Consider the following 26,681-nt stretch of genomic DNA (forward strand, 5'->3'; position numbering starts at 1 on the left):
CCCCGCGCGCGGGCTGGGCTGGGCTGGGCGGCGACGCGATGCGCATGGGAGACTGTTCCATCCCCCCGCACCCCGTCACATGGCTCGCTACCTACCTTTTGACCGCGCCCGGGCCAAGCAACGGGGCCATCAGCCATGGCTGCCAGTGAGTGAGATGTTGCCACTGTCAAGATACTACTAGTACGAGTAGCTAGCTAGGCCCGGGCTGTCAGTGTCAGGGACGCCTGCGTCGCCACCTCTGGCATGCATGCGTACCTTTGGCTGACGGGATCTCCGGTATACTGTTATGATGTCAAAGGCCAGCGCCGGAACGGTCACTCGCCGTCGCCGTCGCTATATATGACACCCCTGGCCGAGCCCGCAGGCAGTTTCCCAACCGGGCAGCATCTTTGCTTTGCCTCCTCCGTGATCGCTCATTTGATTCTTGAGGCGACGTGCTTGCATGGGCTCGCTCGGTGTAGCGGCAGCTGTAGCTGTAGCTCCGGGATAAGCGCGGCAGATCGTCGGCCTCTGCCCCTCTGCTTCGAGCAGTCACCCATCCATCCAACCTCCCGTCGAGACGTCCGTCGTCCGGCGAGGCCAGCCAAGCGGAGCCAAGACTGTCATCCACAGGAGCAGAGCGGCAGGGCTGGCTTCGGCGCAGCCAGCCAGTCCAACCGCGCACTCATTGGCCGCCCTGCTGTGCCGCCTGCTCTGCTGGTCTTGGCTTGCCTCTGTAGCCGTGCACAATCTTTTGTTCCATTGCATGGAGCATGCATCCTAGCGTAGCCTAGCTAGTGGCGACGCATGTACGCGGTGCGACCGAGGCGGCTGCTGTTCAAAGCAAAGCAAACCAGGGCCTCGATTACTACCACTCCAGCAAGCAAAGCAAAGCAAGGCACCAGATGAGATGGATGGATGCAAATCTAATCAAGTTTTGCGCATCTCGGTCACCCTATAAATCCTAGCTGCCGCTGCCTACCTCCACTCTCCAGTAGCTCACCACTAGCTTCACTCTGCTCGGCTAGCAGCAAGCCAGCTAGCTCCTCGCCTCCTCCTCGACACACTGCTAGCAGCTTCTCCTCTCTTTAAATAACAGAGCGCCCAAGCTAGGTGACACTAGAACGTCGCAAGCTCCGGCGCCATGGCCACCTCCACCTTCTCGCTCTTCTTCCCGCCGCTGCCAAGCAGCAAGGGCCAGTGGCCGGTGGCTGAGGAAACTGCCTACTCGTACGACGACCACAGCACCGTCACCACCCTCTCTCCTTCCTCCCCGGCCTCCTCTGCTTCCTCGGGATACCTCGTGGACTGCACGCTCTCCCTCGGCACGCCGTCGACACGCCAACCCGAGCTGGACCGCACCAAGCACGGGGCTCCGCCGCAGGCCTACCCGTCCGTGTCCGCCGGGGCCGAGCCCTGCTACTACCACCAGCAGCAGGGCAGGGGCGGCGCCGCCGGGCACGACCAGCTCCTCGACCGCCGCTGCGCCAACTGCGGCACCGCGTCCACGCCGCTCTGGAGGAACGGCCCCCGCGGACCCAAGGTACACAAACATTTACCCTCGCCCATGCTCACTTTGTCAGTGCGCTCTTCAAGTAGCTGCAACTGCGTTTGGATTGATCTTCGTTGCCATGTATGTGCATTGTCTGTCGCAGTCGCTGTGCAACGCGTGCGGCATCCGGTTCAAGAAGGAGGAGCGCCGCGCGGCGGAGACCAATGCCGGCGGCGGGTGCGGCTACGTCGCGCAGCGGGCGCACGTGTCGGCCCCTCGCGCCGTGCCGTACGCGGAGGAGGCGCTTCCTTACGCCGGCGCCGTCGACGGGCCGTTCCTGGCGTGGCGGCTGAACGGCGTCCCGCCGGCCCCGGCGTTCTCGGCGTGGCCCGACAGGCAGCACGGAGTGTACCAGTACAACTAGCTAGTAGTACTAGTGACTAGTACGTGTAGGTACGTGGTTAGGGCATGGAACGCGGTTGGTGGGCGCTGCAACGTTTTTTTGGGGATTTTGTTGGGGACGTACGGTTGCACGCGGCCGGTGGGATATGCATGTGCAGTAGTGCTAGTACTGTATTTTGTCTGACATTATCGTTGAGCAAGCCTGCTAAACATATGAATTACTATGAAGTACTAGTACATGCCTTGTTTCAGTTGCACCCTTGTACCATCGATCGATGCGTTGGGCTATGAACTTCGTCCCACAATTATCGAAAAAGGCTATCGCCCCGTTTTATATATAAAGCACCGATCATTAAACATTCGGTACAAACACACGACACCGCATTCATAAGTTTTAAGTCCGAAGCTGACAACGGCGACGCGAGCTCTGGAGGCGTTGTTTTGGCCGTGATCTCGCGGGGAAATTTTTGGTCCGACCTCCGGACCAGGAGGTGGCCGTGCCATGTCGTCGTTTCCTCCTTGGAGCTATCGTCGTCTTCCTGCTCGAGGAATTCCGATGGTGTGGCTCGAGTCGGTGTCGGCTACTACTTTAGGCGTGGGCCTTCGGGGCACAGTGTACATCATCGTTGGCGCGCTCTCTCGACGACGCCTTATCTAGGTCTCCCCAGGCCCTGCCACCCACTTCCAACTTTCTCTTGATGCAATGGGTGAGGGTACGTTGCTCCGTGTTGTCCTCGGGTCTTGTCATATTGTAGAGGTTTTTGGCATTGGTTGTGATGCTGGTTGGTTGCTCTGTGGTTTGCCTCATTGGCATTGGCATGAGGTTGGTCTAGGTGTTGCTTGTTTTGTGGTATGCTGTGCTGTGTGGCTGCTAATCCTAGTGATTAGCCTTGTAACCTGAAGGCGTTGGATCCAGGTTTATTTTATCGCTTCTTCTCTAATGCAATGATATGCATGCTTATGCGCATTCTAGGAACTCACAAGTTTTAACTTTTTTTCGAGGGTAAATGGGTTTTATTTCATAACCGTAGGATTACAATCAAGTGTGGGAAGTGCCTCGATATATGGTGGTTCTCTGTGCAGCCATATCGCACTACGATTGTACATCACTGGTCAATTTGCTATCTTATTTTGTTCATGTCTTATCTCCTAAGGAATAAACTCCATTTTTTCAACAACTGTAGAATGTCCGCTACTAGGCGACCATATGCAGGGCAAGACAAGACAAGCCATCTTCAATAATATCGTCAATGCCTCAGAGGAGTCCGACTCGACCATGACCGTCCCTACTGATTGCTAGATCGCAAGAGCCATCCTATGCATCAATGCGCGAATCTCCATGTCGAGAGCATTATTGTAATTATAGACAAACTGATATGCAGCAAAGATCACACTTTCATCGTGTCTCCTAAGCACCATAACAACCATAACAATCTCGTCCTGCTCGAGGAATAAGCCATGGATCAAAAGGGCAACATGGTTTGCCGGTGGCGACCACAGTTTTGCTGGGCTAGGTATTTTGGCCTCCTTCTAGGTACATAGTCAAACAGTGGCATCTTTCCTTTGATCATCAACATGAGTGTGTCAGTGATTTTGTGTCCCTATGAAGGAACTTGACTTTATCGAAAATGAAGGAACTTGACTATCTCCTTTCCATATACCATATCCACACGAAGCCGCCAAGTACACCAAATAAGCATGATAATCATGTCTTGCACAATTTCCTGGCACCCCGCTATGACATTCAATAACTAGTCCTTACCAGTGTCAATCAAGAGAGACTTCTTAGGGAGCAGCCAAATAGACCTCATTCGCTCCCATAGAAGCAGAACATGTCCACAAGCCACAATAGCATGAAAGCTCCCTTCTATGTTGTCACCACACAGGAAGCAAGTACCACATGTTGATAGGTGTCTATATGACATGGTTTGGTTCGTGGCAAGAGTACCTACAACCTCCTTCCATGCCGTAATTTTCATTCTTTTTACGTACCCTCGAATTCTCTATACAATGCTAGACTGGATGTTCCCCCTCGAGGTGGCAGCTCATCGCCCCCCTGCAAATGATTCATCATGCTTGCTCCTGGCTAACCGGTGGGCACTCTTCACCGTAAAACGTCCGCTCTTCTTCAGGAACCAAGCAAAAAAGTCTTCTCAGTTACGCCGTGAAATACATATCTTCACAATCTCTTGCACATCCATTGGCCAAAAGATATCATCCAATCGTTACATGTTCCAAGCCCCATGTTCATCGAGGAATCCACAACCCAGTTATAACGGCAATTTCTCTTTGGCGTTATAGCCCAGAAATCTAGTGGCCTTGGGATCCATGGGTTGCGCCAGGTCCTAATGAGAGACCCGCCATCCACTCTCCAAATAAGTCCTTACTCGACATGTTCCAGTCCATGCCCAATTGCCCTCCAAACAGCAAATGCATTGCTGTAAGAAACTTTATCCAACATATCCCCATGCGACTAATACTTAACATGCAGTAGTCGTTCACATAAGCTCTCAGGGGCATCTATTGACCTCCAAGCTTGCTTTGCTAGTAATCCTTGGTTAAAGGCTCTCATATCTCTGAACCCGGTACCAACTTTAGATTTTGGCAACATAATCTTATCCCAGCTAAGCCACGCCATATTCTTTTTTCCTTTCTCTACCCCACCAGTAATGCCGCATCATACGAGTCAAACCATCACAAACCGATGTCGGGAGACGCAAAGCACTCATAACATAGGTGGAGATAGGCTGAGCAACGGATTTTATTAACAACTCCTTACTGCCAGAAGATATGTATTGTTTGCCTCAGTCAACTAATCTTTTTTCTCAAAATGGCTTGCATTGTCTCAAACCTCCCCTTATGCATTCACCCTTCTACAACGGAAGTCGCAAATATTTGAGTTCAAACACTTCCTGTGTAATTTCCAGAATACTCTTAACTTCCTCGGCCACCGCCTCCAGGCAATTATCCGAGAAAAGGATGAAACACTTTGCAAGGTTTATAACTTAACCCATCACTGATGGATATGTGTTCAACAAGCCTTTAACAAGCTCGAAAGAGTAACATTGAATTGTCCGCAAATAAGACATGGGTAATACTGGAGCACCTCTACAATTTGAACACCTTCCAACCCTTCCTCCGCAACTGACTTGTTGATGAGAGCAGAAAGTGCGTCAGCAATAAAGAGAAATGAAAAGCAGACAATGTGTCAACTTGACAGAGGCCCCTCAACGGGGACAATGGTTCTATCAATTTCCCACTGAATTGCTTCGAGTTCCACACCAAGGTCATGTACGCCATTATCCGAGAGATCCATATCGGGGAGAAGCGCAATTTACCAAGTGCCTTCTCTGGAAAATCTCAATCAACACAATCGTAAGCCTTCCACAAATCCAACTTATAGGCACAACAAATTGAGAGCAATTTTTTAGAGGATGCATATAATGGATATAGTCGAAAGCAATCATACAATTATCCAAAATAAACCGACCAGGAATTGAAGCACTTTGGTTTTTGTAGATGAGTTCTGCGAGGAAGGGTCTCAATTGGTTAACCAAGCACTTAGAAATAATATTTACACCGCAAAGAATTATTTGTATATAATCCTTCCGATCTGTGGGATGGGGAACCTTTGGCATCATAACTATGGCGTTTCATTAACTCCCTTCACTATGATTTTGTGTGAAAGAGTTGCAGAACCGCTGCAATATTTGTTCTTCAGAGCAACCTAGTTACACTGATAAAACCAAGCTGGAAACCATTCATACCAGGGGCCTTCAAGGGGCTAATATGAGATAACACATTTGAGACCTCCTCTTCCGAGGTCGGGGCACATAATTTTTCATTCATCAACTCTGTTACCTTTGGTATTATGCAATCCAAATCCACATCAGGGGCTAGGGTCCGATCTTTCGTAAATAGTTCCTGAAAATACGAAGCCGTCATATGTTCAATATCAGAAGGGACCTTACACCAAGTACCATCCTTTTTGTGGAGTCTTTTTATACGAGCTTCCCATGCTCTCCAAACCGCTCGTCGAAAAATGTAGTATGTCTTGCGCTCCCCCTCATTCAACCATGTGATTTGTAATTACTGTAGCCAAAGCATCCATCTCTATACAACAGTTCATCCAGTTAATTCATTTTTTGTTGGATCGCCACACGACTAGCATCAGCAAGATGTAGATCAACCAACTAAGCCTGTAGCTTCTCTATATCCTTCATTACGTGAGAAATATTTTATTTGCTCCAGGAGAGAAAGTTATTCATCACTCCAAAAGAGAATAAAAAACCGAAGCAAGGTTACCAATGGGTCGTTTTATTTCCCATGATGCTGCAATTTTCTCTGGCAAGTCTGGGTCACGCTCTCACATAATCTCGAACGGACGGGGGGCGGGTGTCGGTGTCAGAACCGGCAGATCTCGGGTAGGGGCTCCCGAACTGTGCGTCTAAGGATCGAAGGTAACAGGAGACAAGGACACGATGTTTACCCAGGTTCGGGCCCTCTCGACGAAGGTAATACCCTACTTCCTGCTTGATTGACTTTGATGACTTTAGGGGTTACAAGAGTTGATCTACCTCGAGATCGTAATGGCTAAACCCTAGATGTCTAGCCTGTATGATTGTGATTGCCTCTACGGACTAAACCCTCCGGTTTATATAGACACCGGAGGGGCCTAGGGTTGTACAGAGTCGGTTTAGAGAGAAAGGAATCTTCATATCCGAATGCCAAGCTTGCCATCCACGCAAAGGAGAGTCCCATCCGGACACGGGGGAAAGCCTTATGTCTTGTATCTTCACGGCCCATCAGTCCGGCCCACGTCACATAGCCCGGACGCCCGGGGACCCCCTAATCTAGGACTCCCTCAGTAGCCCCTGAACCAGGCTTCAATGACAATATGTCCGGCGCACAGATTGTCTTCAGCATTGCAAGGCGGGTTCCTCCTCCGAGCACTTCAAAGTAGTTGATCAACTAGAACTATATCCGACTCTGTTTAACAGTTACAACCCACTACCACAAGGGCATAATACTTAAAAAATAAGTCATGTCTATTGACAGCTCTTTTCGGCGAGACATTATGCTCGGCCTCATTATTATTTCGAACCATTTTCAGCCTCTCGCTTCGCGTTTCGAGGCATGGCCCACATTGACACGTCTTGTCCAAGCAGAGATCATGTCCCCTTATTATGGGATGCTCATGAATACGGGTTTGGATAATCCAACCGTGCCGTTTGCACAGCCCCTTGGGAATAGGCGAGTTTTAAGGCTCGTGAGGAGGCGCTTGATATTAATTTCCTTTATAAAGGGATAAAGACCCATCTTTCTCCCGCACGCCTTCTTCTTCCTCGGCCCCTCCCATCCTCGAGCTCCAGCGCCCAAGTCTCGACTTCTCCCACAACCACCTAGCACTCCAGCCATGTCCGGATCCGGCTCTCAAGGCAAGTGGGTGGCCTCCTCCGTCACCGAGGAGGACATGGCGGGGCTCCGGGAAGCGAGGTACCTGACTGCGGAAATCCCACACAGGCTCCCTGCCAAAGGGCAGGTTATCCCCACTCCAAAGCCCGGTGAGAGGGTTGTGTTCATCCCTCACTTCCTCCGCGGGTTAGGGTTTGCTCTCCACCCCTTTGTTCGCGGTCTTATGTTCTATTACGGGCTAGATTTTCACGATCTTGCCCCGAACTCTTTCCTCCATATCTCGGCATTTATCGTCATGTGTGAGGCTTTTCTCCGCATCCCCCCACACTTCGGCCTGTGGCTCAAGACATTCAACGTGAAGCCGAAGGTGGTCGACGGGGATCACGCGGAGTGCGGCGGTGCTATGGTGAGCAAGTTCTCCAACGTTACCTGGACAAAGGGGACCGTGAAGACCGTCAAGGTATGGCAATAGGAGTGGTTCTGCATCACCGAACCCTGCGGCACCAAGGCGGCCGCTCCAGCATTCAGATCCGGTCCCCCACTGCGGCTCGCATCGTGGATCAATAAGGGTCTGGACTGGGGATCGTCCGACGACGTGCTGATGTTGTAAAAGTGCATCAAAAGCATCATCGAAAAAGACACCAGTCTTACTATCGTGATCCAGGTGATGCTCGTCCACCGAACCCTTCCGTGCCAGCGATGGTCTCTTCGTATGTGGGAGTTTAATCCGGAAGGGCCGCGGACCCTGCAGCAATTCTTCGGCACAACGCACAAAGGGATCTGGAAACTGCTCTTCAAGGCTCAAAAGTCATGGTCGGACACATCTGAGGACATATGCCTCGACTGCAACCATCCGGACACCCCGGTAAGTGCTCAATTTCCGAACATAGCTTAGTTCGTTGATCTAAGGTGATGTGCTGAGAATTCCATCCTTTAATCAGGGCTAGATAAAGAAGGCGGAGCGGATTAGGTGTTCGGCTCCCCTTCCCGAAAACCCAGCGGATCCTCTGTTAATGAAGATGCTGGTCCTGGCGCCGTACCAAGCGCCGACGAAGAAGGGGAAGAAGAAGAGGAGGAATTAAGCGATAACCCTCTTCCCCAGGGGAGGAAAAGGGCGGCCTCCGAAGACCTGGAGGTGGAGGCACCCAAGAGGGGAAAGATATCCCTGTCGTATGGCTCGGATTCGGAATCCGAAGCCGTCCCAAAACACCGCCCCAGGGACAAGCCCCTTGCCGAATTGTAAGTAACTAAGGATGCTCTACACATATCCAGTTCTTTTTGAGTTGCGGGAATAATATCAAATTACGTGTTGCAGTCCGGCCCGCGATCTCCCTCAACAATCCTCCTCGTCGTGGGATTTGCCGCTGGAGATGATGGAGAGCAAGACGCCTCCACAAGCTTCCTCGCCCCCTAGGGCGGATGACCTTGAGGTGTCATCCCGGAGGGTTTCTCTGGATCGGCAAGAGGTGCAGGGGACGATTAAGACGGCGCCAGAGGGTAACACCTCAGCTGTCAAGGGTAGGGGGGGCAGGACCCCCGTGGGAACCGGTGATGGGGGCCCTAGATTGTCCAGTCTCTAGCCGAATACTGTTCCGGAGACGGATCCGGAGTCAAGTAAGCGGCCCCCTTCACGGGAGAGGGGAGTGCCTACTCCCACGGCGACCTCCATGAATCCGGAGGCGCTGGACACTCTGACGGGCGCACTACAAAGTGCATCCGTCTTAGAGGAGCACCGTACCTTAATGGGTATGGTGGTTGAGAAGATTCAGTCCGTCAAAAGCGGACTGAATGACGCCTTCATGAGCCTACTAACAGGCTTTGAGGTATGCGATGTAATGTCTTTAGCCGCTTTCCATATGAAAAATACGCCTGTATATAGATAGTAGCCCCTGAGACTCTGGTCGGCTCGTAAAGAGAGGCGAACAGAGGATCTATAGATATTTTCAGGAAGTAACATATTTATTTGATTGGAAAAACATGCTTCACTGTTAGCAGCGACCGCCCAGGCTGCGGAGGTTGCCGAACTAAAGCAGAAACTGAAGCTGGCTGATGAGGACATTGTCCTTATTAACAAGCGGCTTGACGAGGCGCAAGGTATACTGTGGACATCCCGTTTGTGCCTATAGGACGGTGCGAATACTAGGTTGAAACTTACACATTGTTATATGCATAATTGCAGATGGTGCTGCCGCGGTCGAGACCCTCCGGGCTGAACTTGCCCGGGCCAAGGAGCAGGCCAGGGTGAGCAATGCGGCCACTGACAAAGCGGTTGCCGATTTGAAGGCTGAACAGGCCACCCGGCGCCAGTTCAAGGAGCGGATATCTGCCATAGAGCAAGAGCTCCGGGACGCCGCCTGCAAGTGCAAGTCCCTCGAGGAGGATAATAAAGCCAGGGCAACCGAACTCGACAAGGCCCTTCAGGAGGCCAAAGAGGCGCGGTCCGAGTCTAGAGCGGCTCGAGAGGAGATCCGACAAGCTGGACAGATAACGGCTGGTAAGCCCTTTCTTTTACAGACTAAGTTCGGCGATCCGAAATATGCGTTGCTTAATCGACTGTGGAGTTATCCAGACGCGTTTTCGGACCTGCCGAAGAGTGCCGCTGACGCTGCGCAGTTCTTCCAAGCTTAGGAAGGACATGCGACGGAGAAGCTGTTCTGGTCACAATTCGTTGCACAGGAACGCCCGGCGTTGCTAAAGGACCAAATGGCGCAATGGGACGAGCTTCACAAGATGTCCGGAGCTGCCATGAAGGACGGCATAGTTCGGCTGTGGCCAGCCGAACCTATTCCGAGCAGCTATTTTGGCCTGGTGCGGCGACTTATCGATGCAGTGCCACGAATCGACGCAGTCAAGCGGTAAGTGTGCATAGAAGGTGCACGGATGGCCTTCGCCCGCGTCAAGATGTACTGGGTGAAGATGAAGGCCGCCGATGTTGTAGTTAAGGGCCCGCCCGAAGGCACGGACCACCGCACGCCAGAGCGCTACTTAGACGACGTCCTAGAGGGCGCCCGCTTGATAGAGGGTCAGTGCTCAAAGGACATTATTTTCGAATGAATGTACCTGAACTGCCTGGACATTTTTATTATGTACTAAGGCCTTGCGATATATTTGTGCTATTATCTGAAAGTTCTATCCTCCTGTGCGGCCGTTGTTGTATTCCTGAGAGTTTTCCAGTCGTCGGCTTCAGCCCCACGTAGATACTACGGGGGTGTTCAGAATAGCACATGATCACACTTGACCCAACGTCTTGGTCCGTGAAGGAGGTGCCAGTGCGGCGAACCAGGCAATCGGACTATGAGGCTTTACCACTCTCACTTAGCCATAGGAATTTGACGATGGGTCTACGAGGTAGCCCCTCGTATGTACGTTGCTATCCGGATGCGGATGCGTTACATATGAGACCGAAAAACAGTCCTTCGTGTAATACGGAAAAAATCGCTAAAGATTTTAATAAGTCGCCGAGTGGCTGACCAGCTCTGGCCGCATCATGACAGTCAGTTTTTGGCTTTCTGTACTGAGGTGCTTAACCGGACGAACAAGAAACACAATCGTAGTAGTTCTCCCTTTAGTACCCTAGCCGATCAGACGGAACGTAAGGTAGCAAACACAGGAGCCGGGCAACCCAACTATTGACCAAAGACATGATTCGGAGCCGGTGCATATAATGCCAAGCTCGGGACGCCGAATTGTGCTCTAAAGCTGTCCGGGTTTTTGATTGGCAACACATATGTTACCATATAGAGCCCCTGGCAATTTGTGCCGAGGTGTGTGCGCGAGACAACTGAAGAGACGGAATATAGTCTATGAATAAAGGCGATACCGAATAAGAATTGTGTTTACTGGAATCTGATTGATACATCAAAACGTAATCTTACAGAGGGACCATAAGCACCAAGGCCATTTTACATGCCGGGGGTCTAAGACTAAGGGGAAAAGCTCTATACAGGTTCTTGAATAAAGTTTTGGTCTACAAAATCCTTTGGACCTCCTGCCGCACGTCTGCGCCGCTGTCGCCTTAGAGAGAAAGATTCCTTGAGAGGAATGGTCTTCGACTATTTGTACGAAACTGGGCTCGGAGAGAGTCTTTGTAAGTCCGTAGGATGAATAGGTTTTGATTCACCTGTGGTAAAAGAGGAGAAATGATTAAAGAAAAGGTGAAGGCCACATAGGGTTGAACCATACTATAGGCCTGTCCGTATTGTGCCTCCGCTGATGCCCAAGGTATTTTGAGTGCATAATTATGCGTGCGTAGTATGAATTTCGTGGATGTACGTGGCAATCGACAGAGGTGAAACTGCTAGTCCAGCGCCTCATCGTCGAATTGGGGTAGCAGCTTGCGCTTCGGGTAACTCTTAGTTGGGCATTCGAGGCCGTAGTCCTTGGCTGCCAGGACATTAGTCCATCTGTCATTGAGAAGATCTTGATCAGCTTGAAGCTGTTGCTGCTTCTTTTTCAGGCTTCGTGCAGTGGCTATTAGCCGACGCTTAAAGCGCTCTTGTTCAAGGGGCTCCTCTGGCACGATGAAAACTTCGTCGCCGAGGCTCACGTCGTTCTCATAGAGTGGTAGATAATTGCTATCCTCCGAGCCCTTGTTCCCCGCTGGCTTGTTAGGGTCAACTTGCCCGTCCTCCCGACCATCCTATTCAGATGTTGGTTCGATGGAGGCTTCTTGGTCTTCGGCATTTTCCGGAGTATAAGTGTCTCCCGTGCCGGTATTCCTATCTTTTCCGCGACGCGATTTAGAGGGGCGTCGCTGACGTCGACGCTTTGGTGGTATCTCAGGAGGTTCGTCCTCGACTGGATCCTTCTCATCATCGCCGTCGCCTTCCTTAGATGTGTCCACCATGTACACGTCGTATGAGGAAGTGGCCGTCCAGCGTCCGGTGAACGGCGGGTTTTGGGCCTGTTCCTCTCCGGCATCATCGTCCATACCGTCGATGTCTTCAGAGGCGTAATTGAGCATGTCGGTTAAATCCTCGACAGTGGCTATGAAGTGGGTGGTGGGTGGGAGGTAAATTTCCCTGCTCTCAGCCCCTAGTCCGGGCTGGGCGCAATTCGGAACCGATTCCTCTGTGATGGCGAGGAACCACATTAAGTCCAGAGCCTCGTTTAAGAGCGAGGTTTGGACGGGGAAACGAGAGTCCGCAGAGTTGGGCGGGACAGAAGTTCCCTGGTCGAGCTCACATGACGCGGACTTCGAGGGTTTGGAGCTAGTGTCCGGAGAAGAGTCCGGCTTTATGATGATAGAAGGAGCCTGACGTAACCCCGGGCCTACCGGTGATGCTATCTCCTCCAGTTCTCCAGTATCGACCTCTATAGCTGCAGAGAGTCTGTTGGGGAACGTAGTAATTTCAAAAAAATTCCTACGTACAAGCAAGATCATGGTGATGCATAGCAACGAGAGGGGAGAGTGTTGTCCACGTACCCTCGTAGATCGACAGCGGAAGCGTTATCACAACGCGGTTGATGTAGTCGTACGTCTTCACGATCCGACCGATCAAGTACCGAACGTACGGCACCTCCGAGTTCTACACACGTTCAGCTCGATGACGTCCCTCGAACTCCGATCCAGCCGAGTGTTGAGGGAGAGTTTCGTCAGCACGACGGCGTGGTGACGATGATGATGTTCCACCGACGCAGGGCTTCGCCTAAGCTCCGCAACGGTATTCTCGAGGTGTAATATGGTGGAGGGGGGCACCGCACACGGCTAAGAGATATCAAGGATCAATTGTTGTGTCTATGGGGTGCTCCCTGCCCCCGTATATAAAGGAGCAAGGGGGAGGCAGCCGGCCAAGGGGAGAGGCGCGCCATAGGGGGGAGTCCTACTCCCACCGGGAGTAGGACTCCTCCTTTCCTTGTTGGAGTAGGAGAAGGGAAGGGGGAGGGAGAAAGAAGGAAGGGGGCGCCCCCCTTCCCTAGTCCAATTCGGACCAGACAATGGGGAGGGGCGCGGCCACCTTTTGAGGCCTTTCTCTCCTTTCCCGTATGGCCCATTAAGGCCCAATACGAATTCCCGTAACTCTCCGGTACTCCGAAAAATACCCGAATCACTCGGAACCTTTCCGATGTCCGAATATAGTCGTCCAATATATCGATTTTTATGTCTCGGCCATTTCAAGACTCCTCGTCATGTCCCCGATCTCATCCGGGACTCCGAACTCCTTCGGTACATCAAAACTCAATAAAACTGTCATCGTAACGTTAAGCGTGCGGACCCTACGGGTTCGAGAACTATGTAGACATGACCGAGACATCTCTCCGGTCAATAACCAATAGCGGGACCTGGATGCCCATATTGGCTTCCACATATTCTACGAAGATCTTTATCGGTCAGACCGCATAACAACATACGTTGTTCCCTTTGTCATCGGTATGTTACTTGCCCGAGATTCGATCGTCGGTATCTCGATACCTAGTTCAATCTCGTTACCGGCAAGTCTCTTTACTTGCCCGTAATACATCATCTCGCAACAAACTCATTAGTTGCAATGCTTGCAAGGCTTAAGTGATGTGCATTACCGAGAGGGCCCAGAGATACCTCTCCGACAATCGGAGTGACAAATCCTAATCTCGAAATACGGCAACCCAACAAGTACCTTCGGAGACACCTGTAGAGTACCTTTATAATCACCCATTTACGTTGTGACGTTTGGTAGCACACAAAGTGTTCCTCCGGTAAACGGGAGTTGCATAATCTCATAGTCATAGGAACATGTATAAGTCATGAAGAAAGCAATAGCAACATACTAAACGATCGGGTGCTAAGCTAACGGAATGGGTCAAGTCAATCACGTCATTCTCCTAATGAGGTGATCCCGTTAATCAAATGACAACTCATGTCTATGGCTAGGAAACATAACCATCTTTGATTAACGAGCTAGTCAAGTAGAGGCATACTAGTGACACTCTGTTTGTCTATGTATTCACACATGTATTATGTTTCCGGTTAATACAATTCTAGCATGAATAATAAACATTTATCATGATATAAGGAAATAAATAATAACTTTATTATTGCCTCTAGGGCATATTTCCTTCAGTCTCCCACTTGCACTAGAGTCAATAATCTAGTTCACATCGCCATGTGATTTAACATGAATAGTTCACATCACCATGTGATTGACACCCATAGTTCACATCGTCATGTGACCATCACCCAAAGGGTTTACTAGAGTCAGTAATCTAGTTCACATCGCTATGTGATTAACACCCAAAGAGTACTAAGGTGTGATCATGTTTTGCTTGTGAGATAATTTTAGTCAACGGGTCTGTCACATTCAGATCCGTAAGTATTTTGAAAATTTCTATGTCTACAATGCTCTGCATGGAGCTACTCTAGCTAATTGCTCCCACTTTCAATATGTATCTAGACCGAGACTTAGAGTCATCTAGATTAGTGTCAAAACTTGCATCGACGTAACCTTTTACGACGAGCCTTTTGTCACTTCCATAATCGAGAAACATATCCTTATTCCAGTAAGGATAATTTTGACCGCTGTCCAGTGATCTACTCCTAGATCACTATTGTACTCCCTTGCCAAAATCAGTGTAGGGTAAACAATAGATCTGGTACACAGCATGGCATACTTTATAGAACCTATGGCCGAGGCATAGGGAATGACTTTCATTCTTTTTCTATCTTATGCCGTGGTCGGGTTTTGAGTCTTACTCAATTTCACACCTTGTAACACAGGCAAGAAACTCTTTCTTTGACTGTTCCATTTTGAACCACTTCAAAATCTTGTTAAGGTATGTACTCATTGAAAAAACTTATCAAGCGTCTTGATCTATCTCTATAGATCTTGATGCTCAATATGTAAGCAGCTTCACCGAGGTCTTTCTTTGAAAAACTCCTTTATGCTTTGTAGAATAATTCTACATTATTTCCGATCAACAATATGTCACTTACATATACTTATCAGAAATGCTGTAGTGCTCCCACTCACTTTCTTGTAAATACAGGCTTCACGGCAAGTCTGTATAAAACTATATCCTTTGATCAACTTATCAAAGCGTATATTCCTACTCCGAGATGCTTGCACCAGTCCATAGATGGATCGCTGGAGCTTGCATATTTTGTTAGCACCTTTAGGATTGACAAAACCTTCTGGTTGCATCATATACAACTCTTCTTTAATAAATCCATTAAGGAATGCAGTTTTGTTTATCCATTTGCCAGATTTCATAAAATGCGACAATTGCTAACATGGTTCGGACAGACTTAAGCATCGCTGCGAGTGAGAAAATCTCATCGTAGTCAACACCTTGAACTTTGTCAAAAACCTTTTTTCGACAAGTCTAGCTTTGTAGATAGTAACACTACTATCAGCGTCCGTCTTCCTCTTGAAGATCCATTTATTTTCTATGGCTTGCCGATCATCGGGCAAGTCAACCAAAGTCCACACTTTGTTCTCATACATGGATCTCATCTCAGATTTCATGGCCTCAAGCCATTTTGCGGAATCTGGGCTCACCATCGCTTCTTCATAGTTCGTAGGTTCGCCATGGTCTAGTAACATAACCTCCAGAACAGGATTACTGTACCACTCTGGTGCGGATCTTACTCTGGTTTACCTACGAGGTTTGGTAGTAACTTGATCTGAAGTTACATGATCATCATCATTAACTTCCTCACTAATTGGTGTAGGAGTCAAAGGAACAGATTTCTGTGATGAGCTACTTTCCAATAAGGGAGCAAGTACAGTTACCTCATCAAGTTCTACTTTCCTCCCACTCACTTCTTTCGAGAGAAACTCCTTCTCTAGAAAGGATCCATTCCTAGCAACGAATATCTTGCCTTCGGATCTGTGATAGAAGGTATACCCAGCAGTCTCTTTTGGGTATCCTATGAAGACACATTTCTCCGATTTGGGTTTGAGCTTATCAGGATGAAACTTTTTCACATGAGCATCGCAACCCCAAACTTTAAGAAACGACAACTTTGGTTTCTTGCCAAACCACAGTTCATAAGGCGTCGTCTCAACGGATTTTGATGGTGCCATATTTAACGTGAATGTAGCTGTCTCTAATGCATAACCCCAAAACGATAGTGATAAATTGGTAAGAGACATCATAGATTGCACTATATCCAATAAAGTACGGTTATGACGTTCGGACACACCATTATGCTGTGGTGTTCCAGGTGGCGTGAGTAGTGAAACTATTTCACATTGTTTTAACTGAAGGCCAAACTCGTAACTAAAATACTCTTCTCCACGATCAAATCGTAGAAACTTTATTTTCTTGTTACGATGATTTTCGCTTCACTCTGAAATTATATGAACTTTTCAAATGTTTCAGACTTCTGTTTCATTAAGTAGATATACCCATATCTGCTCAAATCATCTGTGAAGGTCAGAAATTAATGATACCCGCTACGAGCCTCAACACTCATCGGATCGCATACATCAGTATGTATGATTTCCAACAAAACCGTTGCTCTCTCCATAGTTCCGGAGAACGGCGTTTTAGTCATCTTGCCCATGAGGCATGGTTTGCAAGCATCAAATGATTCATAATCAAGTGATTCCAAAATCCCATCAGTATGGAGTTTCTTCATGCGCTTTACACCAATATGACCTAAACGGCAGTGCCACAAATAAGTTGCACTATCATTATTAACTTTGCATCTTTTGGCTTCAATATTATGAATATGTGTATCACTACGATCGAGATCCAACAAACCATTTTATTGGGTGTATGACCATAGAAGGTTTTATCCATGTAAACAGAACAACAATTATTCTTTTATTTAAATGAATAACCGTATTGCAACAAACATGATCAAATCATATTCATGCTCAACGCAAACACCAAATAACACTTATTTAGTTTCAACACTAATCCCGAAAGTATAGGGAGTGTGCGATGATGATCATATCAATCTTGGAACTACTTCCAACACACATCGTCATCTCGTCTTTTACTAGTCTCTGTTTATTCTGCAACTCCCGTTTCGAGTTACTACTCTTAGCAACTAAACCAGTATCAAATACCGAGGGGTTGCTATAAACACTAGTAAGTACACATCAATAACATGTATATCCAATATACCTTTGTTCACTTTGCCATCCTTCTTATCCGCCAAGTATTTGGGGAAGTTCCGCTTCCAGTGACCATTTACTTCGCAGTAGAAGCAATCAGTTTCAGGCTTGGGTCTAGTTTTAGGCTTCTTCATGGGAGTGACAACTTGCTTGCCATTATTCTTGAAGTTCCCTTTCTTTCCCTTGCCTTTTTACTTGAAACTAGTGGTCTTGTCAACCATCAACACTTGATGCTTTTCTTGATTTCTACCTTCGTTGATTTCAGCATCACGAAGAGCTCGGGAATCGTTTTCGTCATCCCTTGCATATTATAGTTCATCACGAAGTTCCAGTAACTTGGTGATAGTGACTAGAGAACTCTTTCAATCACTATTTTATCTGGAAGATTAACTCCCACTTGATTCAAGCGATTGTAGTACTCAGACAATCTGAGCACATGCTCACTAGTTGAGCGATTCTCCTCCATCTTTTAGCTATAGAACTTGTTGGAGACTTCATATCTCTCAACTCGGGTATTTGCTTGAAATATTAACTTCAACTCCTGGAACATCTCATATGGTCCATGACGTTCAAAACGTCTTTGAAGTCCCGATTCTAAGCCGTTAAGCATGGTGCACTAAACTATCAACTAGTCATCATATTGAGCTAGCCAAACGTTCATAACGTCTGCATCTGCTCCCGCAATAGGTCTGTCACCTAGCGGTGCATCAAGGACATAATTCTTCTGTGCAGCAATGAGGATAATCCTCAGATCATGGATCCAATCCACATCATTGCTACTAATATCTTTCAACATAATTTTTCTCTAGGAACATATCAAAATAAACATAGGGAAGTAACAACGCGAGCTATTGATCTACAACATAATTTGCAAAATACTATCAGGACTAAGTTCATAATAAATTTAAGTTCAATTAATCAAATTACTTAAGAACTCCCACTTAGATAGACATCCCTCTAATCCTCTAAGTGATCACGTGATCCATATCAACTAAACCATGTCCGATCATCACGTGAGATGGAGTAGTTTCAATGGTGAACATCACTATGTTGATCATATCTACTATATGATTCACGCTCGACCTTTCGGTCTCCGTGTTCCGAGGCCATATCTGTTATATGCTAGGCTCGTCAAGTTTAACCTGAGTATTCCGCGTGTGCAACTGTTTTGCACCCGTTGTATTTGAACGTAGAGCCTATCACACCCGATCATCACGTGGTGTCTCAGCACGAAGAACTTTCGCAACGGTGCATACTCAGGGAGAACACTTATACTTTGATAATTTAGTGAAGGATCATCTTATAATGCTACCGTCAAACAAAGCAAGATAAGATGCATAAAGGATTAACATCACATGCAATCAATATAAGTGATATGATATGGCCATCATCATCTTGTGCTTGTGATCTCCATCTCCGAAGCACCGTGCTTGTGATCTCCATCTCCGAAGCACCGTCATGATCACCATCGTCACCGGCGCGACACCTTGATCTCCATCATAGCATCGTTGTCGTCTCGTCAATCTTATGCTTCTACGACTATCGCTACCGCTTAGTGATAAAGTAAAGCATTACATGGCGATTGCATTGCATACAATAAAACGACAACCATATGGCTCCTGCCAGTTGCCGATAACTCGGTTACAAAACATGATCATCTCATACAACAAATTATATCACATCATGTCTTGACCATATCACATCACAACATGCCCTGCAAAAACAAGTTAGACGTCCTCTACTTTGTTGTTGCAAGTTTTACGTGGCTGCTACGGGCTTAGCAAGAACCATTCTTACCTACGCATCAAAACCACAACGATAGTTTGTCAAGTTGGTGCTGTTTTAACCTTCGCAAGGACCGGGCGTAGCCACACTCGGTTCAACTAAAGTGAGAGAGACAGACACCCGCCAGTCACCTTTAAGCACGAGTGCTCGCAACGGTGAAACCAGTCTCGCATAAGCGTACGCGTAATGTCGGTTCGGGCCGCTTCATCTCACAATACCGCTGAACCAAAGTATGACATGCTGGTAAGCAGTATGACTTATATCGCCCACAACTCACTTGTGTTCTACTCGTGCATAGCATCAACGCATAAAACCAGGCTCGGATGCCACTGTTGGGGAACGTAGTAATTTCAAAAAATTTCCTACGCACACGCAAGATCATGGTAATGCATAGCAACGAGAGGGGAGAGTGTTGTCCACGTACCCTCGTAGACCGACAGCGGAAGCGTTATCACAACGCGGTTGATGTAGTCGTACGTCTTCACGATCCGACCGATCAAGTACCGAACGTACGACACCTCCGAGTTCTACACACGTTCAGCTCGATGACGTCCCTCGAACTCCGATCCAGCCGAGTGTTGAGGGAGAGTTTCGTCAGCACGACGGCGTGGTGACGATGATGATGTTCCACCGATGCAGGGCTTCGCCTAAGCTCCGCAACGGTATTCTCGAGGTGTAATATGGTGGAGGGGGGCACCGCACACGGCTAAGAGATCTCAAGGATCAATTGTTGTGTCTATGGGGTGCCCCCTGCCCCCGTATATAAAGGAGCAAGGGGGAGGCAGCCGGCCAAGGGGAGAGGCGCGCCATAGGGGGGAGTCCTACTCCCACCGGGAGTAGGACTCCTCCTTTCCTTGTTGGAGTAGGAGAAGGGAAGGGGGAGGGAGAAAGAAGGAAGGGGGCGCCCCCTTCCCTAGTCCAATTCGGACCAGACAATGGGGAGGGGCGCGGCCACCTTTTGAGGCCTTTCTCTCCTTTCCCGTATGGCCCATTAAGGCCCAATACGAATTCCCGTAACTCTCCGGTACTCCGAAAAATACCCGAATCACTCGGAACCTTTCCGATGTCCGAATATAGCCGTCCAATATATCGATTTTTACGTCTTGGCCATTTCGAGACTCCTCGTCATGTCCCCGATCTCATCCGGGACTCCGAACTCCTTCGGTACATCAAAACTCAATAAAACTGTCATCGTAACGTTAAGCGTGCGGACCCTACGGGTTCGAGAACTATGTAGACATGACCGAGACATCTCTCCGGTCAATAACCAATAGCGGGACCTGGATGCCCATATTGGCTCCCACATATTCTATGAAGATCTTTATCGGTCAGACCGCATAACAACATACGTTGTTCCCTTTGTCATCGGTATGTTACTTGCCCGAGATTCGATCGTCGGTATCTCGATACCTAGTTCAATCTCGTTACCGGCAAGTCTCTTTACTCGTTTCGTAATACATCATCTCGCAACAAACTCATTAGTTGCAATGCTTGCAAGGCTTAAGTGATGTGCATTACCGAGAGGGCCCAAAGATACCTCTCCGACAATCGGAGTGACAAATCCTAATCTCGAAATACGCCAACCCAACAAGTACCTTCGGAGACACCTGTAGAGTACCTTTATAATCACCCATTTACGTTGTGACGTTTGGTAGCACACAAAGTGTTCCTCCGGTAAACGGGAGTTGCATAATCTCATAGTCATAGGAACATGTATAAGTCATGAAGAAAGCAATAGCAACATACTAAACGATCGGGTGCTAAGCTAACGGAATGGGTCAAGTCAATCACGTCATTCTCCTAATGAGGTGATCCCGTTAATCAAATGACAACTCATGTCTATGGCTAGGAAACATAACCATCTTTGATTAACGAGCTAGTCAAGTAGAGGCATACTAGTGACACTCTGTTTGTCTATGTATTCACACATGTATTATGTTTCCGTTTAATACAATTCTAGCATGAATAATAAACATTTATCATGATATAAGGAAATAAATAATAACTTTATTATTGCCTCTAGGGCATATTTCCTTCAGAGTCCGGCAGGCGCTAAACTCCCGTCTTCGGACCTGGTGACATGCTCCGGATCTAAGGCCAGAGCGGTGGTTGGGGCCGCGAACCCTTGGAAGATCAAGTCTCCTCGGATATCAGCGACATAATTCAGATTTCCGAAACTGATCTGATGACCGCGGGAGCAACTGTTGATCTGCTCTAGGTGGCCAACCGAGTTGGCCCGTAGTGTGAAGCCGCCGAATACAAAAATTTGGCCGGGGAGAAAAATCTCCTTCACGGCAGCATTGCTGTGGATGATCGATGGAGCCATCGAGCTTTTCCACGACGGCAGAGTGGAACTCTCAATGAAAGCGCCAATGTCGGTGTCAGAACCGGCAGATCTCGGGCAGGGTGTCCCAAACTATGCGTCTAAGGATCGAAGGTAACAGGAGACAGGGACACGATGTTTACCCAGGTTCGGGCCCTCTTGATGGAGGTAATACCCTAATTCCTGCTTGATTGACTTTGATGAGTATAGGGGTTACAAGAGTTGATCTACCTCGAGATCGTAATGGCTAAACCCTAGATGTCTAGCCTGTATGATTGTGATTGCCTCTACGGACTAAACCCTCCGGTTTATATAGACACCGTAGGGGCCTAGGGTTGTACAGAGTCGGTTTACAGAGAAAGAAATCTTCATATCCGAACGCCAAGCTTACCATCCACGCAAAGGAGAGTCCCATCCGGACACGGGGGAAAGCCTTCCGTCTTGTATCTTCACGGCCCATCAGTCCAGCCCACGTCACATAGTCCGGACGCCCGGGGACCCCCTAATCCAGGACTCCCTCAGCGGGGAGGGGGAGGTTGGGTGGTCAGCAATGTTGTTGCCCCTCGTCGGTTGTAAAGTGTACCATGACGGGCAATGGTAAGAGCATAAGGTGGCTAGATTTACCACTCTAGCAAGCAAAAACATCTCTTTCCAAGCTTCATCCACACATGCCCTGTCCATTTGCACACGGACATTGTGACTGCCCCGCTGCCCATTATCGTATCTAGATGGAACACCTAAGAATTCCAGGTCCTAAAGTTCGTACATCATCAAACAGTCTCGAATGGCAGCCATCTGATCTTCAGCATGCAGCGAGCTCGAAAATTGTTTGTGTTGCCAAAGTGCTTCATTGTAGTCGCCACAACGTGGTCTGCCAACTATTAACATGTGTGGAAGAATAAACACCAAACACATCCCTAGTCATGCCTTTGGACTAGCTCATGTATTATTTACAGTTCTTTTTTCTTAACCATAGGCATTGTTATTGTAACAAGGATGCCTAGAATAATGTGTACACATTGTTATGATAACAATGATGTTGGATAGACCCAACTTATGAAATAATGTGTGATCACTCCTCAATATGTTGTCGGTATTCTCATGTAAGGTATTAACATTTACTTGTGTCCATAGACCATTAGAATATCACATAACCGGATTCCACATGGTTACTTTGAGGTTGCCAAAAGTCACTCCTTAACTAGGTGACTAGAATGGTAGCTTTCAGTTATACCAAGAAAGTATGTTGTCATGTTCGATGTGCCAAGACCAAGACTTCCTCCTCCGATGATCGAGAGATACACTTTGGGACCATTCAATATTACAGTGTCCATTATCTCTTAGCCAAATATAGTGGCTAAGGTGTTAGTCACGTGGACTCAAAATACAGTAATGAGAAAAGAGTACAAACCAGTAACGAGGATAACTAGGTATTGTGTTAGTTTCAAGCATACAAATTTAAAATTAGAACAAGCTTGAATATGAAGCGGGGAAAGAGTGCTCCGGGTGTAGAATTGGTTAGTATGATGCACGTTGCAGTGTGCTATGTCACAAGAAACCTATTTAACTGGTATCATAAAAATTTGAAATGGAAATTAAACAAAGTACACACCAACATGTAGATTCATGTTTCTGCCAACTATACTAGAAATTCAACAAGTGAGTTGAAGTATTTGCAGTAAATACTATCTATACAATTGCAGTACACTCTGGAAGCTCCATATATAAGAAGCATGTTTCTATATCGATAATTCTTAACTTTATTGGAAGCATTCAAATTTGAAACTAGAAACTAACAACTACTCCCTCTAATCCAAGATAAGTGTCGTGGTTTTAGTTCAAATTTGAATGAAAACCACGACACTTATTTTCGAACGGAGGGAGTGGCTATGCAAGTCAAAAATAGTTTGTTTCAAAGAAAAGGAAATACCACTGAAGAAGATCTTACTTTTTTGGCATTAACTGAAAGCCCAGACACTATGTTAAAATGAGTCCGGGTAGTCTAAAAACCTAAAACAACTAAAATTCTTGTTGACCTAATGACGGAATGCATTGATAGAACAATTTTTACACCAACAATAGGTAATACTTAGCGCACAATGAACATATGTACCAATGAATATTAAGCACACAATGTATTATATACCTAATTGTAATGCTGAAATTAAAGATCATTAAATTGAGAATAATATGAACAAAGGACATGAGGTGATGGAATCAGGGGATGGGTGGGGGGATTGATGGAGTGCGATACTTTATATTTTGAGGAGGGGCTTCAAAGAGGGAAATACAAATGGAGAGGCGTCTGCTTGTTCTCTAGCGAAAGAGTGGTACACCGACAGTAGGTTGAACCTCTGGCTAACCTGGTGAAGCACCAAACGGGGAGGAGATGGTGGGCAAGCCCTCCTAATGCCGACATGGCGCAACATCAGGCCCCCCTTAGGGGCCATCGATGGTGTGGTAGATGGAGTGGGAATGGCAGGGGATCAGATCTGGGTAGAGAGGGTGGATGGTGTGGTCGTCGGCGAGTTGTGAAGGAAGCACGGTGCGTAGTACTCCCTCCGTTCCATAATAAGTGTCTCAACTTTATACTAAGTTGAGACACTTATTGTGGGATGGAGGGAGTAGATGGAAACTAGGCGGCGTAATTGAAGAGTACATTGGTGGTAGGGTTGACGGCAAGGTAGGGTCGTAGGCGGAGGTGTGTGCAAGGCAGGAGAGAGGCATGGCGTCCTAGTCAATAAACAAGCGAGTAATTAGGGGTGCGTGATATGCGAGCGGTTAGCAGCGGGCCAAAATAGTGATATGTCGGCCATGAGATTATGCTAGACTCGACGGTACTCGTGTGGTCCAATGTCAGCTTCTAATCAGATTATTGATTAGCAGTGTTTCTTAAAGTAAATTTGACACAGAGAATTATGGTTGGAGAGCTCTTTATTTAGGATTCATCAACTGTACATACAAAAAGGACGCCCTCCTATTTATATAACTAGTAGCTAATTATCTGTGCATTGTAACGCGAGCATACATATGTAGTGGTTCAACATCAACCGTGTCTGTGGTAAGATTCGGTTTGATTTGAGTATGGGTAGGGGAAACCAAGGAAAATTATGATTTAGTTGAGATTTTGGTAAGATTTGATTTGGGTATGGATAAGAAAAGGCAAATAATGTTTAATTTAGTTGACGTTTTGATAAAATATGGTTTGAATTAATTGAGTTAATGCAGGACATGAGAATGGGTTCAAGGGGAGAGGGATATACGGACATACAATCATCAGCTCCCCTTTAATAAAAGAGATAGGGGGTGAGGGATAAGTGTTCACATTAAGTTAAGTTTTACATTTGACCAAAGGAAGGAGAAGTGGCCGATTTGGGCCCACCAGTTTCTAATAGGCCGTTAGTTTTGTAAGAGCATGTACTGCCGACCCATCAAATATCACCCCTCAAATCGTCCAGCCCATACATTCTCATGCAACATATAAATAAAGCACACGTAGGTCATCAAGATCACACACATAGCGTAGGGACAGTTCATCATACACGCCATCGGACTATCATAAATTGGCATGTTCAAAATACTAGAGTGGCTAGGGTTTAATCCACATACGGAAAGGAGGGGATATTTATGGGGTCGGGGTTGGCCGGTTGTGCCGGATACGATGTGGCAGACGCGTCCGGGCGTGCCAGAACCTCTCCATATCCACCCCAGATATGGGCTGTGTTTGAGAGGTGCCCTTGCCGGACAACCCGAACGTAGAGGGGTTGTTTGATGGGTCTGACTGAGTTGAGTTTTTGTGACCGATCATTGACTTGGCTGTCCGCGCCGATATACAGTGACAGTTTGAGGGGTCCGGCTTTTTTTTTTGCGAGGAATTTGAGGGACCCGACTATAGATGCTCGAACAAGGAGACCACAGCCAACCATTGAACTGAATCCAGGAAGTTGGAAGATCGAGTGACGTCAATTTTTTAAGGCAGCTTACGAATGCCCCCGAAAAACATATGAAAATGTACTAATTTCCGTAGAGAAAGAAAAGGGTTATTACACACGTGTCTAGCGGGCAAGGCGAGCACTTCCCTGAATCACAGGTTGACACATAACGACCGACTCGGAAAGCGACTGCGTGCATGCAGCTCCGGCCGGCGACGTCATGCATGCACATACGGCTGGCTGCCGCCGGCCTGCGCGCGTACTTGGCGCGTCGTGTCGAGCGGGCGGAGGCGCCGGCCTGCCCACTCCTGGCTCGGCGAAGCGTACCCGAGTCGGTTGCGACGGATAGATGAATGTCCGTGCCCTCTGCATGCCGTGCCGTGTACCTGCCCTGGTTAATTGCGACCGATCAATGCGATGGCCCGGCCCGGCCGTGTGGTACGCACGGTACAGTGGCCTGGGCACGCACTCGGGGAGAAAAAAAGAACGTACACCCATGAAACGTCGCGATACAGAGGTGCACCACGTACCAGTGTACCTCTACAATTACAAGGTCGTGTTGGTACGTGCATGATGTGGATGCACCTAACAAGATGGACTAGACGCTGCTGTACTGCTCCACGTGCACGCCGGCCGATGCCCGTGCATTCTGTTAAATTGAACCACTGTGCGGGCTGCCACCGTCCATGTAATGTACTCCACGAGAAAGAGATCGTCGTAGTAGTTTAAGGGCCCGTTCGGACTCCCTCCGCGGAGCGGAGTGGCGATGCAGTTATAAATTGGGGAGCTGGTAAAAGGGCGCTCCGCCCGCTCCGCTCCGTGGAGAGCCGCCGAACAGGCGCTAAGTACGTGGTTTCCACCAAAATTTTACTGTTATTTTTGACTGGAGAAGGAAGGCCGTTGCGGTCGTATGATTAGAAATCAAAGGAAGCAGTGTATAGCTAGCCAGCATCAAAAGGAAGGAAAGACCAAAGGAGCAAACCAGATGAAAATGAGTGTAGCTGCAGGAGCAGCGAAAGTAGACATAAAAGAGACCGGAAACAGAATTACAGCCAGCCTTGCATCTACGCTGTCTGAAGACCATGTGTACACCTGCTGCTTGGCTCTCTTTCGCCGGTTTTTGGTGGGCATCGGCCGGCTTTCCCTTTCGGAGCCGCGCGACTCTCCACGACCGAATCCATCACAAACCATGTATATACTCCTCCTACTGCCATGCAGTGCATGCATGCGTATATCGAGGTGCTCGTGTACGTACGTCGACGACAAAAACACAACGGATATGTATGGAGATGGAGAGATGCCTACATGAA

General features: G+C 47.9%; 1 protein-coding gene across 1 annotated transcript; it reads left to right on the forward strand.

The window, feature by feature from the left end:
- The first annotated feature begins 756 nt into the window (after nt 1-756).
- Nucleotides 757-2,124, forward strand: LOC109740212 (GATA transcription factor 15-like). The gene is made up of 2 exons (XM_020299251.4): nt 757-1,522; nt 1,635-2,124. The coding sequence occupies exons 1-2, from the start codon at nt 1,124-1,126 to the stop codon at nt 1,893-1,895; spliced, it is 660 nt and encodes a 219-aa protein (XP_020154840.1). The 5' UTR covers nt 757-1,123; the 3' UTR covers nt 1,896-2,124.
- Nucleotides 2,125-26,681: the final 24,557 nt, after the last annotated feature.

Source organism: Aegilops tauschii, chromosome 1, assembly GCF_002575655.3.
Source record: "Aegilops tauschii subsp. strangulata cultivar AL8/78 chromosome 1, Aet v6.0, whole genome shotgun sequence".
NCBI lineage: Eukaryota > Viridiplantae > Streptophyta > Magnoliopsida > Poales > Poaceae > Aegilops > Aegilops tauschii.

Coding starts and splice junctions, on each gene's coding strand:
- LOC109740212 (XM_020299251.4), top strand. CDS start 1,124: ATGGCCACCTCCACCTTCTCGCTCTTCTTCCCGCCGCTGCCAAGCAGC. Junction 1,523..1,634: donor ACGGCCCCCGCGGACCCAAG/GTACACAAACAT, acceptor TGTCTGTCGCAG/TCGCTGTGCAACGCGTGCGG.